The sequence below is a fragment of the Suncus etruscus genome, chromosome 12 (assembly GCF_024139225.1).
Source record: "Suncus etruscus isolate mSunEtr1 chromosome 12, mSunEtr1.pri.cur, whole genome shotgun sequence".
In the NCBI taxonomy this organism is placed as follows: Eukaryota; Metazoa; Chordata; class Mammalia; order Eulipotyphla; family Soricidae; genus Suncus; species Suncus etruscus.
The window spans coordinates 82,476,044-82,490,142 of NC_064859.1; the positions used below are offsets into that span (position 1 = coordinate 82,476,044).

A 14,099-nucleotide genomic window follows, 5' to 3' on the forward strand; every position below is an offset into this window, starting at 1 on the left:
GAGCTATTATAAGTATATGGCATGTTTTAGCTCATTTAATCTTCACATTGATCCTGTCTATTCTCCTCTTCAGAAATATGGCCTTCCCAAGGTCATAAAGCTTTTAAGATTTCAAAAGAACATTAATATTACAAGAAGTATATTCATTTGCTTAAATAATATTTTATAAGCTCTTTAAATGGCAGATACTATTATTCTAGGTTCTTGAGATATATTAATGTGTCAAGGGCAATAATATGCCTTTTAGAAGTGTACTTTCTAGCAATGCATGCATTATTATACACTATCTAGGTGATAAGAGTCTGTATAGAAAAAGAAGAAATTAGAGCAGGATATTGAAGTTGAAAAGTAAGAGACTGGATCAGAGGCCCTCAAACTACTGCCCACAGGCTATATGCAGCCAGCCAAAGACATTTATTTATCTAGCACTGTCAGGTGTTTTTGCCACACTGCCTGTCCTGCTTAGCTTCCAACTTATCTAGTGCACACGTGTGGGATGTGCACCTTATTGACTCCCTCCTCTCTCTCTTGACTTCTCTTCTCAGTCTTGGGCAAGGGTTTTCAAACTACGCCAAAAGCAGACCCATAGTTCCGCTTTGATTTAACTTTACTTGTTCTTCAATTTAAATATTGTATTTGTTCCCATTTTGTTTTTTACTTCAAAATAAGATATGTGCAGTCTGCATAGAAATTTGTTCATAGTTTTTTTGTTTGTTTGTTTTTTTAACTATGGTCCAGCTCTTCAATGGTCCGAGGGACAGTGAACTGATTCTTTGTTAAAAAGTTTGAGAATCCATGCACTGGAGTGAATATGGCATTTGATAGATTAGGATTTTATATGATGAACCATAAATCATTTTATAAACATATAAGGCTTTTAATCTTCCACACAAAAGCATTGTATAAAAAAAGCATTGTATAGATATATTATGAAAAATAATTATTCAACTACTTGACATTTTTAACATAATAAAAAATCGTTGATGTGTATATTGTTAATATATGAAAATTAAGACTTACATATATAAAAATAAAAATGACTTAAATATAATTAAATAATAAAAATAATAATCTCTCTCCATATTTTATAATGAAGATCAAATATTAAAAAGAAATTAAAATATTAAAAAATATAGAATTCACTATAGAATTAACAAAATTTTTACAGATATTGTAAAATCTTTTGAGATAACATTCCAACATATTCTTTTAAGTTCTAACATTGAAGTGAAAGTTATAACATTTATTTCAAATAAGGATGAAGCTGTTTAAGCTTAGCATTTCTTGATAAACCAATTCTGATGGGTCGACTACATGTCTTAAGAGGTAATACTCTGGAAATTCCATTTGAGAAATTAATACCTATAAAAAAACACGAGGGAGTAAAAATTATTCATTATCTTGTATGCTTAATTATTTTACTTTATTCAGTCATGATATAAACACTATTATTCTGTTGAGTACTTTAAATATACTACTAATAATATACTTACTTATCCTCCTTTTTAAATGGGTAAGCCTCAGAACAAAATAATTAAGTTTTCCAATATAAAATAACAATTAAGCAAAAAACAACATTTCTAGTCAGGCATTTTACCTTAATAACAGCACAACAAAGACAAAAACCAAAAACATAGAGCTTTAAAGTCAACATGATAAAGTGGCTTTTTCTATGAAAAACTAAACAACTAGACTATGCTGTTAGCCTATTTGGCTTCTGGTACAAATTATTGTCAATAATAGAACATAAATGTATTTTCATCTTTATTACCAAAATTGGGGTTCAACTCTGAAACTTTACTTAACATTACACTGTCGTTTTTTTAAAAGACATTTCATGGAAGTATCTTTGTTACTAAATTATTTAACCTGACAGGATCAACTAACTTGATAATATAATAACATAAATGCCTCAGCGTGCTTTTCTAAAATAAATAATGGAGTGGATGTATAAAGCTAAAGTGTATCAAGAATGTATGACCTTAATATAACTGTGCATTATATTAAAAACACTGAAATCAACCTAATGTTAAATCTGAAAAATGGTAGAATGTATGATTTTTATTAGGTTGAATGAGACAGAATCTGTATGTATTTATGTAAGCATTGACTAAACACAGGTTTAACTATATTGTGTAAGTATAATTAATATAAAAGATCATATCAGAGAATTTCTGTCGATTGATGATGCTTTAGTCAATATTAATACTTTGTAAAGCAAGAAAAACTGTATTGCTATATTTTTAGCTTTTATTTGTTTGTTTGTTCTGGGTTTGGGGTTATACCTGGTACTGCCTGGATGTGGTAAGATTATTTGTGTTGCCATATATCGAGCCCAGTCAGCCTCGTGGAAGGCAAGTACCCTACCATATTAACTTTCCAGTGCCTAGAGTTTTAGCATTTAAACAAAAATATTATACAGGGGCCAGGCTGTTAGAGCAGAATATAGGGTGTTTGCCTTGCATGCAGCCTACTGGGGCTCAATCCTAGGTATCATATATGGTCCCCCGAGCCTGCCAGGTGTAATTTCTGAACACAGAGCCAAGAGTTAGCCCCTGAGCTCTGATGAGTGTGACCCAAAAACAAATATATTATCCAAATAAAATAAAATTCCTGGATTATGCTAGTGCAATATGCTATAATGGATAATTTTGCCAATGTATGCTATGTATTTTGCACTGTAAGGTTATTGCTCGAGATTAAAGCCATAGTCAATGTGATTACTTTTATGAAGTATACATTTCTTCTTTCATATTTTAATATGAACAAATGCTTTGACAATTTGGTAATAAGTATGAAATTACTGAATAAATTAATTGAAAAGCAGACCTTTTGCAAAGCAAATTTCTTTCATCATTTCGTTATTATAAGAATGTGTTTCTTTGTCTTTTTTAAATTTCCTACCTCCAGGGCCCGGTGAGATAGCACAGCGGCGTTTGCCTTGCAAGCAGCCGATCCAGGACCAAAGGTGGTTGGTTCGAATCCCGGTGTCCCATATGGTCCCCCGTGCCTGCCAGGAGCTATTTCTGAGCAGACAGCCAGGAGTGACCCCTGAGCACTGCTGGGTGTGGCCCAAAAACCAAAAAAAAAAAAAAAAAAATTTCCTACCTCCTTTTTTTGCTTGTTTTGAGGGATTTTGTTTGTTTGGAGGGAGCCACACCCGGTTTTCTCAGGGGTTACTCTTGGTTCTGCGCCCAGAAATTGCTCCTGGAGGGGCCAGAACGATATCACAGCGGTAGGGCGTTCGCCTTGCACGCGGCTGGTCCAGGACGGTCCTAGGTTAGATTCCCCAGCGTCCCATATGGTCCCCCGAGCCAGGAGCAATTTCTCCTGTCTTTGCACTCAGAAATCGCTCCTGGCTCAGGGGACCACATGGTATAAAGGGGATCTAAACCACTTCCGTACTGGGTCAGCCCCATGCAAGGCAAATGCTCTACCATTGTGCTACCACTCCGCCCTGGCCTCCTTTTTAAATAAATCATTATTCTTTTTTTTATTGCTATACATTGTAACTCACTGCTCTGAATTGCTTAACAATTCAAAATTGTGAAAAATACTAAGAAATTACTTATTTAAAAAAATCATTAAGTGCTTTAGAGATCTTTACAAATATAATTAAATTTTCAAATGTTCTCTATGTCTTTTCACCTCTTAAGTATGGCCTTCAGACATAGCATCCACATTTGCTACTGGCATAAAATGTGTACTCAAAATAATTTCAAATTTCTATATTTTTTTACATCACAGTGAGATGAAAGACATTATGCACTAGAACATTGGTGGTAAATTGGAGACAAGTGAACAAGTATCAACAATATTTCAGTGCAGTTTCCCAAAACGATGTTGAAGAATCAGGAACCTATAACCACCTAGTTCTTTCCTATCCTCACTCCCTATTGTCTCTCAACTTTTCCCTTACTCTATGGTTTTTAGCAAGCCCTGGGAAGATCTTTCCATATTTATGCACTTTGCAAGTGAAACCAAGATGACTATGCTAAATACTAATAAAATTATTTTTATATTACATGACAGTGAGATCTGAACATTTCTTTTTCTACTTGAACACATATTTAAATCTTTCTAGTATAGCCATTTCATTAACAAAATTAGAGATGACAATATGGTTACAAATTTATTAATCTATACTATCATTCATACTATCTCAAAATGCTTTATTAAACCTATTCTTCCTCTTCTTTCTGTGAAGAACTGAAACTCCAACCATTTCAGATGAATAGCTTCCATCCTGCTTTTAGTTTTATGGCTTTTTTTTTTTTTTTTTTGGTTTTTGGGCCACACCCAGCAGTGCTCAGGGGTCACTCCTGGCTATCTGCTCAGAAATAGCTCCTGGCAGGCACGGGGAACCATATGGGACACATGGATTCGAACCAACCACCTTTGGTCCTGGATCGGCTGCTGGCAAGGCAAACGCCGCTGTGCTATCTCTCCGGAATATTATTCTCTTAATTAAATCTCTATATTCAAGGAAGAACTATTCACCGATGGGTTTAGATCTACCCGGGGCCTAATGTGTTTTTATCAGGGTCACACTGAGTGAAGATAGGAGAAAGGTATAGCCTTTCTAACACATACTATCACCCCCACCCAGCCATCCTACTCTTATTTTGTTTGCCCACACCAGATAGTGCTCAGTGACTACTCCTGGGTCCATGCTAAGGGTAAGGGCTCTTGCAGATCTTGGGAGACCAGGTAATGGCCAGGATCAATGAAGGTCATCTGTCTCAACTTCTGTACTCTCCTAGGACCACAGTCCCTATTTTTAAAAGCCTTTCACTGTATATTGAGGGTGGGAGAAAATGAAATTTTGAGGTAACTAAAAAAGGTACAAGAAACAGTATTATACTGTCTCCAGAGATAAGTCAAACAATTTTTTAAAACAATTCCTGGGGTTGGAGAGATAGTACAGGGTTAAGGCACTTTTCTTTACAGATAGCTAACACAGGGTCTATCCATTGAATCACATATGCTCCCCTGAGCACCTCTCAGTTTTTTGTGTGAACCAAAAACTCAAAAATAAAAAACATGATCCATACCTAACGGTCTTATGATTCATATTATTCACCTACATTACAACTAATTCTAGAAATCATCTTGTATAATACTAACAGTTTCTGACCAAATGAAAATGTAGTCATTTAGAAAAGAATTTCCTTTTTATTTGAAGTTTCAATTCTCCCCAACCACATCCCATTTGGTATTACAAGTTAAGTAGGGGAGGAGAGATAGCATGGAGGTAAGGCATTTACCTTTCATGCAGTAGGACAGTGGTTCGAATACCTGCATCCCATATGGTCCTCTGTGCCTGCCAGGGGCGATTTCTGAGCATAGAGCCAGGAGTAACCCCTGAGCACTGCCGGGTGTGACCCAAAAAAAATAAAATAAAAAAGAAAAGAAAGAAAAAGAAAAAGTAGTGGGGCCGGCGAGGTGGCGCTAGAGGTAAGCCATCTGCCTTGCAAGCACTAGCCAAGGAAGGACCATGGTTAGTTCCCCCGACGTCCCCATATGGTCTCCCCAAGCCAGGGGAAATTTCTGAGCACTTAGCCAGGAGTAACCCCTGAGCATCAAACCGGTGTGGCCCGAAAAACAAAACAAAACAAAACAAAAACCAAGTTAAGTAGATGTTAAAATTAGCAAATTTTATTCTAATATTGCAGGCCATTTGGGCAATGGATGTTAATTGTTTTGCTTTTCTTTAGTATTATAAGCATTACCTTATAAATGTAAGTTTTAATTAATAAAATTTACATGTAAAATGGACATAATATGTTAAGGATATAAATATTGATAATAAATAAATTATTAGAGCAACACTTAATAAAAATATAACATAGGTATTCATTTTGCTCTTTCCAATTAATGTTACATATATAAGCTGTGTGTATTAGGTATGTATATCACCTTTCTCAAACACAAAGTTTGTTTAGCAATAATGTAATGAATAGCATTTAAAATGTAACTATTTTTATTTTTATAGTTTACATTTGTGAATTGTTAAAGTTCATAAGATTCTAAATCTTGTATTTATTTTCAAATAATCTTACTGTATTTTCTTAAAATATTTTCTAAAAATATAAGAATATAGTAGTATGTATTCTTTAAATTAAGCAAGAATCTTACCTCCTTTGAGTGAGTCATGAAATGTTTCTTCATTCAGCTCACTAGCAAACAAAGCAGGTCTTTTTGCTGAATGATTTGCACCATCTGAAAAAAAAAATAGCCACTTGCAAAGAAGCGAACATAGACCCCCAGCTAAAATCATGTATGAAGGTAAAATCAAAATGAATTAAAGACCTTGATATCAGACCTGATACCATAAGGTATATGGAATAGCACATAGGCAAAATACTCCATGACATTGAGACTAAAGGCATCTTCAAGGAGGAAACTGCACTTTCCAAACAAGTGGAAGCAGAGATAAATAGATGGGAATACATTAAGCTGAGAAGCTTCTGCATCTCAAAAGAAATAGTGCCCAGGATACAAGAATCACACACCTAGTGGGAGAAACTATTCACCCAACTCCTATCAGATATAGGGCTAATATCCAAAATATACAGGGCACTGACAGCACTTTACAAGAAAAAAACATCTAATCCCATAAAAAATGGGGAGAAGAAATGAACAGACACTTTGATAAAAAAAAAAAAAAAAGAAATACAAATGGCCAAGAGGCAAATGAAAAAATGCTCCACTTCACTAATCATCAAGGAGATGCAAATAAAACAATGATGAGATACCACGTCACACCACAGAGATTGGCGCACATCACATAGAATGAGAACAATCAGTGCTGGCAGGGATGTGGAGAGAAAAGAACTCTTATCCACTGCTGGTGGGAATGCCGTCTAGTCCAATCTTTATGGAAAGTGATATGGAGATTCCTCCAAAAACTAGAAATTGAGCTCCCATACTATCCAGCTATATCACTCCTAGGGATGTTCCCTAGGAACACAAAAATACAATACAAGAATCCCTTCCTCACACCTATATTCATTGCAGCACTATTTACCATAGCCAGACTCTGGAAACAACCAAGATACCCTTTAACAGATGAATGGCTAAAGAAACTGTGGTACATATACACAATGGAATATTATGCAGCTGTCAGGAGAGATGAAGTCATGAAATTTTCCTATACATGGATGTACATGGAATCTATTTTGCTGAGTGAATAAAGTCAGAAGGTGAGAGATAGACACAGAATAGTCTCACTCATCGATGAGTTAAGAAAAATAAAAGACAGTTTTGCAACAATCTTCAGAGACAAAGAGAGGAGGGCTAGAAGTTCCAGTTAACTTCATGAAGCTCACCACAAAGAGTGGTGAGTGCAGTTAGAGAAATAACTACACTGAGAACTATCATAACACATGAATGAATGAGGGAAGTGGAAAGCCTGTCTAGAGTACAGATGGAGGTGGGGTGGGTGGAGGGAGATTTGGGACATAGGTTGTGGGAATGTTGCACTGGTGAATGGGAGTGTTCTTTACATGACTGAAACCTAACCATAATCATGTTTGTAATCAAGGTGTTTAAATAAAGATATTACAAAAATATTTCTACAAAAATATGTAACTATTTTTATTTTTATAGTTTACATTTGTGAATTATTAAAGTTTATAAGCTTCTAAATCTTGTATTTATTTTCTAATAATCTTACTGTATTTTCTTAAAACATTTTCTAAAAATATAAGACTATAGTAATATGTATTCTTTAAATTAAGCAAGAATCTTACCTCCTTTGAGTGAGTCATGAAATGTTTCTTCATTCAGCTCACTAGCAAACAAAGCAGGTCTTTTTGCTGAATGATTTGCACCATCTGAAAAAAAAAATAGCCACTTGCAAAGAAGCACACATAGACCCCCAGCTAAAATCATGTATGAAGGTAAAATCCAAATGAATTAAAGACCTTGATATCAGACCTGATACCATAAGGTAGATAGAATAACACGTAGGCAAAATACTCCGTGACATTGAGACTAAAGGCATCTTCAAGGAGGAAACTGCACTTTCCAAACAAGTGGAAGCAGAGATAAACAGATGGGAATACATTAAGCTGAGAAGCTTCTGTACCTCAAAAGAAATAGTGCCCAGGATACAAGAGTCACACACCTAGTGGGAGAAACTATTCACCCAACTCCTATCAGATATGGGGCTAATATCCAAAATATACAGGGCACTGACAGAACTTTACAAGAAAAAAACATCTAATCCCATAAAAAATGGGGAGAAGAAATGGAAAAAGGAAAAAGAAAAGACACTTTGCCAAAGAAGAAATACAAATGGCCAAAAGACACATGAAAAAATGCTCCACTTCACTAATCATCAGGGAGATGCAAATAAAACAACTATGAGGTACCACCTTACACCACAAAGATTGGCACACATCACATAGAATGAGAACAATCAGTGCTGGCAGGGATGTGGAGAGAAAGGAACTCTTATCCACTGCTGGTGGGAATGCCGTCTAGTCCAATCTTTATGGAAAGCGATATGGAGATTCCTCCAAAAACTAGAAATTGAGCTCCCATACTATCCAGCTATATCACTCCTAGGGATGTTCCCTAGGAACACAAAAATACAATACAAGAATCCCTTCCTCACACCTATATTCATTGCAGCACTATTTACCATAGCCAGACTCTGGAAACAACCAAGATACCCTTTAACAGATGAATGGCTAAAGAAACTGTGGTACATATACACAATGGAATATTATGCAGCTGTCAGGAGAGATGAAGTCATGAAATTTTCCTATACATGGATGTACATGGAATCTATTTTGCTGAGTGAATAAAGTCAGAAGGTGAGAGATAGACACAGAATAGTCTCACTCATCGATGAGTTTTAAGAAAAATAAAAGACAGTTTTGCAACAATCTTCAGAGACAAAGAGAGGAGGGCTAGAAGTTCCAGTTAACTTCATGAAGCTCACCACAAAGAGTGGTGAGTGCAATTAAAGAAATAACTGCACTGAGAACTATGGAAAGCCTGTCTAGAGTACAGATGGAGGTGGGGTGGGTGGAGGGAGATTTGGGACATAGGTTGTGGGAATGTTGCACTGGTGAATGGGAGTGTTCTTTACATGACTGAAACCTAACCACAATCATGTTTGTAATCAAGGTGTTTAAATAAAGATATTACAAAAAATTTCTACAAAAATATGTAACTATTTTTATTTTTATAGTTTACATTTGTGAATTATTAAAGTTTATAAGCTTCTAAATCTTGTATTGATTTTCTAATAATCTTACTGTATTTTCTTAAAGCATTTTCTAAAAATATAAGACTATAGTAATATGTTATTCTTTAAATTAAGCAAGAATCTTACCTCCTTTGAGTGAGTTATGAAATTTTTCTTCATTCAGCCTATTAGCAAACAAAGCAGGTCTTTTTGCTGAATGATTTGCACCATCTGAAAAAAATATCAATATGTTATAGCAAAATATTTTATATGAAATGTTATTATAAATTTGTCATATTTTATTATTTTAACTGATCAATTGAATAAATGAAGGACTCTAAATTTAATTTTAAATTTTTAATCACTTATTACCTTCAATTTAGATATGCTAATGTATTTGAATAGCTATAGGAAAAACTGTGCATCAATAAAAATTAACTTATATTTTGCCATTTTTGCCAGGATTACCTATTTGGTCAAAACAGAAAAAATAATTAACACTTTTATCTTGCTTTTTTTTTCTACAGACATTAAAGAAGAAGACATTCCAGTGAAGCTGGGTGTGAGTTCTGTGCATATGGCAACTGTATCTTAATAAAGATTTTTTTTAATAAAAATAATTTCATACCTTCCTCAGTGGAATAGAATAATTCTTCTTCTGATGTCCTTGGATTGAAACATGCTTTAGGAACTTGCTGCTCATCATTTTTAGGTATCTTTTTCCATTTAAATAAACTTTGATGTCTTTTATTCAGAGAAGCTGCTACTATATTATCGCAGTGCAAAGAAGATACACAAATTTTGTTGACAGTATTCATTTTCAAATCTTTTTCTGTCTTCATTTTTACCTCCTCAACATTATCTTTTCTAAAAAAATTTTCTTGATCATTCTTTGTTTCTGCAGTGCTTAGAATTTCATTTCCCTTACTAATTTCATGAAATACACGAAGTTCTTCAAGTACTAAATCAAATTTGCTCTTCATCTCAAAATCTTTGACTGTTGTTAGAGCTTCTGTTGATAAACACTTGGCAGTTAAGTCCTGAAAACATTCTTTATTTGCTATACTAAAATCAAGTTGATCATTCTCGCTTTCTGTACAGTCTTTCTTTGAATAAAAATACTTTAAATTAGCTAACTTTTTGTCTTGAAAAATACTTTTAAATCCATTGTCATCAGTTACATCACTTTGAACAATATATCTATTAGTTTCTCTCTCGGGTACTTTTTCAGTCATTAACAAAACTGGTTGCACAGAAAACATGTCATTCATTGAGAAAAAATAATTTTTTTCTTCCTTTCCTATCTTACTATTTTGTAGAACAAGACCACTTGCTGTTGTCCCTTTTTCTTCTTTTTTTGATGTTAAGTCATATTCTTTTCCTTCATTTTCACATCGTAAGTTCCCCAAATGTAGAGTCTGTGCTATAGGTGCCTGATTGGAATGTTTTCTACATTTTATGTCCTGATTTTTTGGTATGACCAGTTGCCTAATATCCAGGATATCATCAGGTGTGCACTTAAAAGTAAAGTTACTCAACTTATTAGATTTCTGTTTTCTTTTTATGTCTAAATCTAGGTTGTATGTATTTATTTCATCAAAATATTCATTAATACACCTATGGTTGCTCTGTATGAGTTGAGGATCAAGTATAACACATGATTCAACTGTGTTTCTAATGATGTGACTCCTATTTTTCACAAGAATAAGTTGTTCAGGACAACTCTTATTGCTATAAGCAATTTCTTTTGTCCAAAACATTCCTCTCACATCATCAAAGTTCATTGAAAGAGGAATTCTTTCATATGATTCAAATATTGGAAAGTGTGTAGTTGCCATTGTCATACTGGAGGAATAAATGCTTTTTCCCTTAGACTCCTCAAAAACATTTTTACTTTTAAATAACATTTTTTCTAACATAGGTTTCAGAGTATCTTCTAAGAGTTTTGAAAACATTAAAATCCTTCCTAGATATACAGTTTGATTTTCCATTACGTTTTTTGGATATTTTAAATGCACTATCCACTTGAAAATGTATGCTTGTCTTAATTTATAATTGCTTTCAGTAATTGTTGAAGAGTCAGTCTTATTGAGCAAAGAATCTATGTTAGCTTTCAATATAATCTTTAGAGGTTCTGAAAAACTGGTTTGTAAATATATTCCTAAGATATTGTGCTTCCTATTGATGTTCATGTTTCTCATTACTAGATTTTGACCACCAACGTGCTTTTTCCTTGTCAAATTTTCATACCAGGTTAAAATGTCATTGTTCTGAGTTTCTGAAATACTTTCATAGAAACAAAAAATTTCTGTAATAAAACTTTCAAAAATGCTGCTTAAATGAAAACCTTTTTGTATAGCATCATATCTTAACTGTAGCATACTATCATTTTCTTCTTTGTCATTTAACCAAAAATAATTTATTAAAGCTTTTTGACTACACTGCATTCCTATCATGAGAGACTTTGATTGTTTTCCGTAAGTATTCATGGATTTTACACTATAATATTCTCCTTTACCCAAAGAATCTACTTCTAGTAATTGCAATAAACCAACGTTTTCTTCAGTTTTTCTCATAGTTTGACATTTTGTCCCATAATTATCCAGAATACGATTTTCCCTGGGTTTTGTCAAAATATATCTAGAGTTATAGTTTCTAGTTTCTAGTGTGTGAGATTTTTCCAAACTAAAGGTAGACAGGTAACGGAGTAAACCCATTGTTAAATCTTCCCAATCTGCATTTTCTACTATTACAGTAACTTTCTTTCCAGAATATCTTATATCAGGCTTGAGTCTACTAGAGTTGTAATAATTTACACTAATCAACTCATTTTTCCTCACATAAGTATTTTGGTTGCTGAGTGACGAGGGGTTACTTTCATAATATTCAGGAAAAGTATTTTCTATAGCCACACGTTTGTAAGCATCCTGTAACTTTTGCTTAACATCAGGTCTATTCTGGGGCCAATAAACGTTTGGGACATCCCTAACATATGCCTCCTTGGTGTCATTTTTCTTTGCAATTTCCTTTAAATAGACAGAGGACATCTTGCTATTGAAATCTGCTGGAAAATTGGGGCTCCGTTGTGGAGTCCCATCTCTCAAACAGCTGGGTTCGTCACTTCTCGCGCTGAGTAGGTTTTGAGATTTTGATATTTGGGGTGTCAAGACTGGAATGTTCTTTTCCTTCTTGCATGTCATAACCCTGGTGGTGTGGGCTAGAGTTCTATTCTTAATGTCTCTAGGTCCTGGCTTAGTTTTCTTATAAAAGGTGATGTCAAAAAGTGGGCTCAGGGTCCGTTTCAGAGAACGAGTGACCTTGTGACTACTGTCTCCATCTTGGGGTGCACATTGTTTGGCGTCTTGGGCCTCCTGCATTTTGCACATGGGAGCGTTAGGCTGAAGCTGGCCAGCTTCTGCTTCTATTCTATCAGTGCTGTGTACCCCCAAAACCTCTGAGTCGCTGAATTCTGCTTCAGAAAACCTTCTGGAAGCTTTCGGAGGAGGCTGGAAGCTCTGTGAGGGGAGAGACCTCCAACTTCGACGCCTCTTCAGATCTCGGCTTTCCTGGCGTCGTCCCACATCGCACCAGGGCGCCCCACTGACTGACACCCCCTGACTGAATTCTGTCCCGCTACCAAAAAGCACGTTGGCAGAAAGCAAAAGCTCCTTGAGGGGACGACGGGGTGACGATTCCCAGACTTTTTCCACCTCAGACAAACGGGGTACCAAAGGCAGCCGCCATGCCCCCTCGGGGACTGCTCCCCGCTCTTCCAGACGGAGCCGCTTAGGACTCGGTGGTTGGGTCTCGGGGTCCTCCATGAGTGAGAAAGGGGAAGAAGCAGTCCCCCCGAGACACGCCAACCAAGACTTGGGGTTCGAGAGCGACATCGCTGCGGAGCGACTGGTCCTGACAGAGAGCGCCCGCGCGAATCACCTCAGGTTCCACAGGCGGGCGCGCCTGGACTTAGCCCCGCCCCGTCAGCAGATGACCCCGCCCTCGCCACGCCCTGAGACCGCCACTGACCAATCACAAGGACGGCGAAGACCACGCCCACCCACACTTCTTCCGCCCCCTTCGCTTGCGGCTATATAAGCCCCGCCCCCACCACGGCGTTCGGCTTTTACCTCAGAGCGTCCTGAGGTGATGTGAGGGAGGTCCTGAGGCCCTTCTGTTCGCTCTTATTCAAAATGACCTATGCCCTGTATATCTTGGGCCAAGGGAATTCCCTCTATAATTTCCCCAATATTTACCGTGCCTATGCAAAATAAATAAATAAATAAATAAATAAATAAATAAATAAATAAATAAATAAATAAATAAAAACAAAAAATAAAAAAGAAACACAACCCTTTTTTTAAGAAGTTGCTGGTCTGGGTTTTTGGGTTTTGTTGTTGTTGTTGTTATTTTCTTTTTTTTTTTTTTCTGTAGCTGATGGTTTTGGCTTTGGGTTTATTCTTTGTTTATTCTTTTTGTAATTTTGTTGATACTCCCTTATGTCTTTTTTGTTTCTGCTTTGTTTTGTTTTACTACCTTTTTCTTCTTCATTTCCCTTCCTTCTTTTAAAATGGATATTTATAACAACTAGACGGACTCCTCCTAGTTTTTCTCTTTTCTTTGTTTGCCTTTTTTTTTCTTCTTCCCCCAGATGGTACCAAGGCCAGACAGTGGAATGTTCATTTGGTGGAAATAAAAACTGATCAGACATGAATACCAAATCCAACGTCAAGGACAATAGAATCGTTACCCAATCTACAACAAGCTGTACAAGGGGAAACAGTTGCACTAGCATTAAGGGGGAAAAGGAGGGAGATGTGGGGTGCATGCTGGGAACAAGGGTGGAGGGAGGACAACACTGGTGGTAGGAGTGCTCCTCACTCATTGTCACTATGTGCCT

At 35.9% G+C, this 14,099-nt stretch overlaps 1 protein-coding gene across 1 annotated transcript; it reads right to left on the bottom strand.

Annotated features, from left to right (window-relative positions):
• Positions 1-1,243: 1,243 nt before the first annotated feature.
• Positions 1,244-13,023, bottom strand: RAD51AP2 (RAD51 associated protein 2). Its single transcript, XM_049784662.1, has 5 exons — positions 9,831-13,023; positions 9,350-9,433; positions 7,755-7,838; positions 6,139-6,222; positions 1,244-1,362 (listed from the first exon to the last, which is right to left on the bottom strand). Exons 1-5 carry the CDS (start codon positions 13,021-13,023, stop codon positions 1,244-1,246), a joined length of 3,564 nt encoding a protein of 1,187 aa, XP_049640619.1.
• Between the last annotated feature and the right edge of the window lie 1,076 nt (positions 13,024-14,099).

Bases quoted from the DNA above. Each gene is read 5' to 3' on its own strand.
- RAD51AP2 (XM_049784662.1), bottom strand. From the start codon at position 13,023: ATGGAGGACCCCGAGACCCAACCACCGAGTCCTAAGCGGCTCCGTCTG. The intron at 9,434-9,830 runs GTATGAAATTAT...TATTTTTTTCAG, and splicing joins ATTCTATTCCACTGAGGAAG to ATGGTGCAAATCATTCAGCA. The intron at 6,223-7,754 runs GTAAGATTCTTG...TTTTTTTTTCAG, and splicing joins TCATGACTCACTCAAAGGAG to ATGGTGCAAATCATTCAGCA.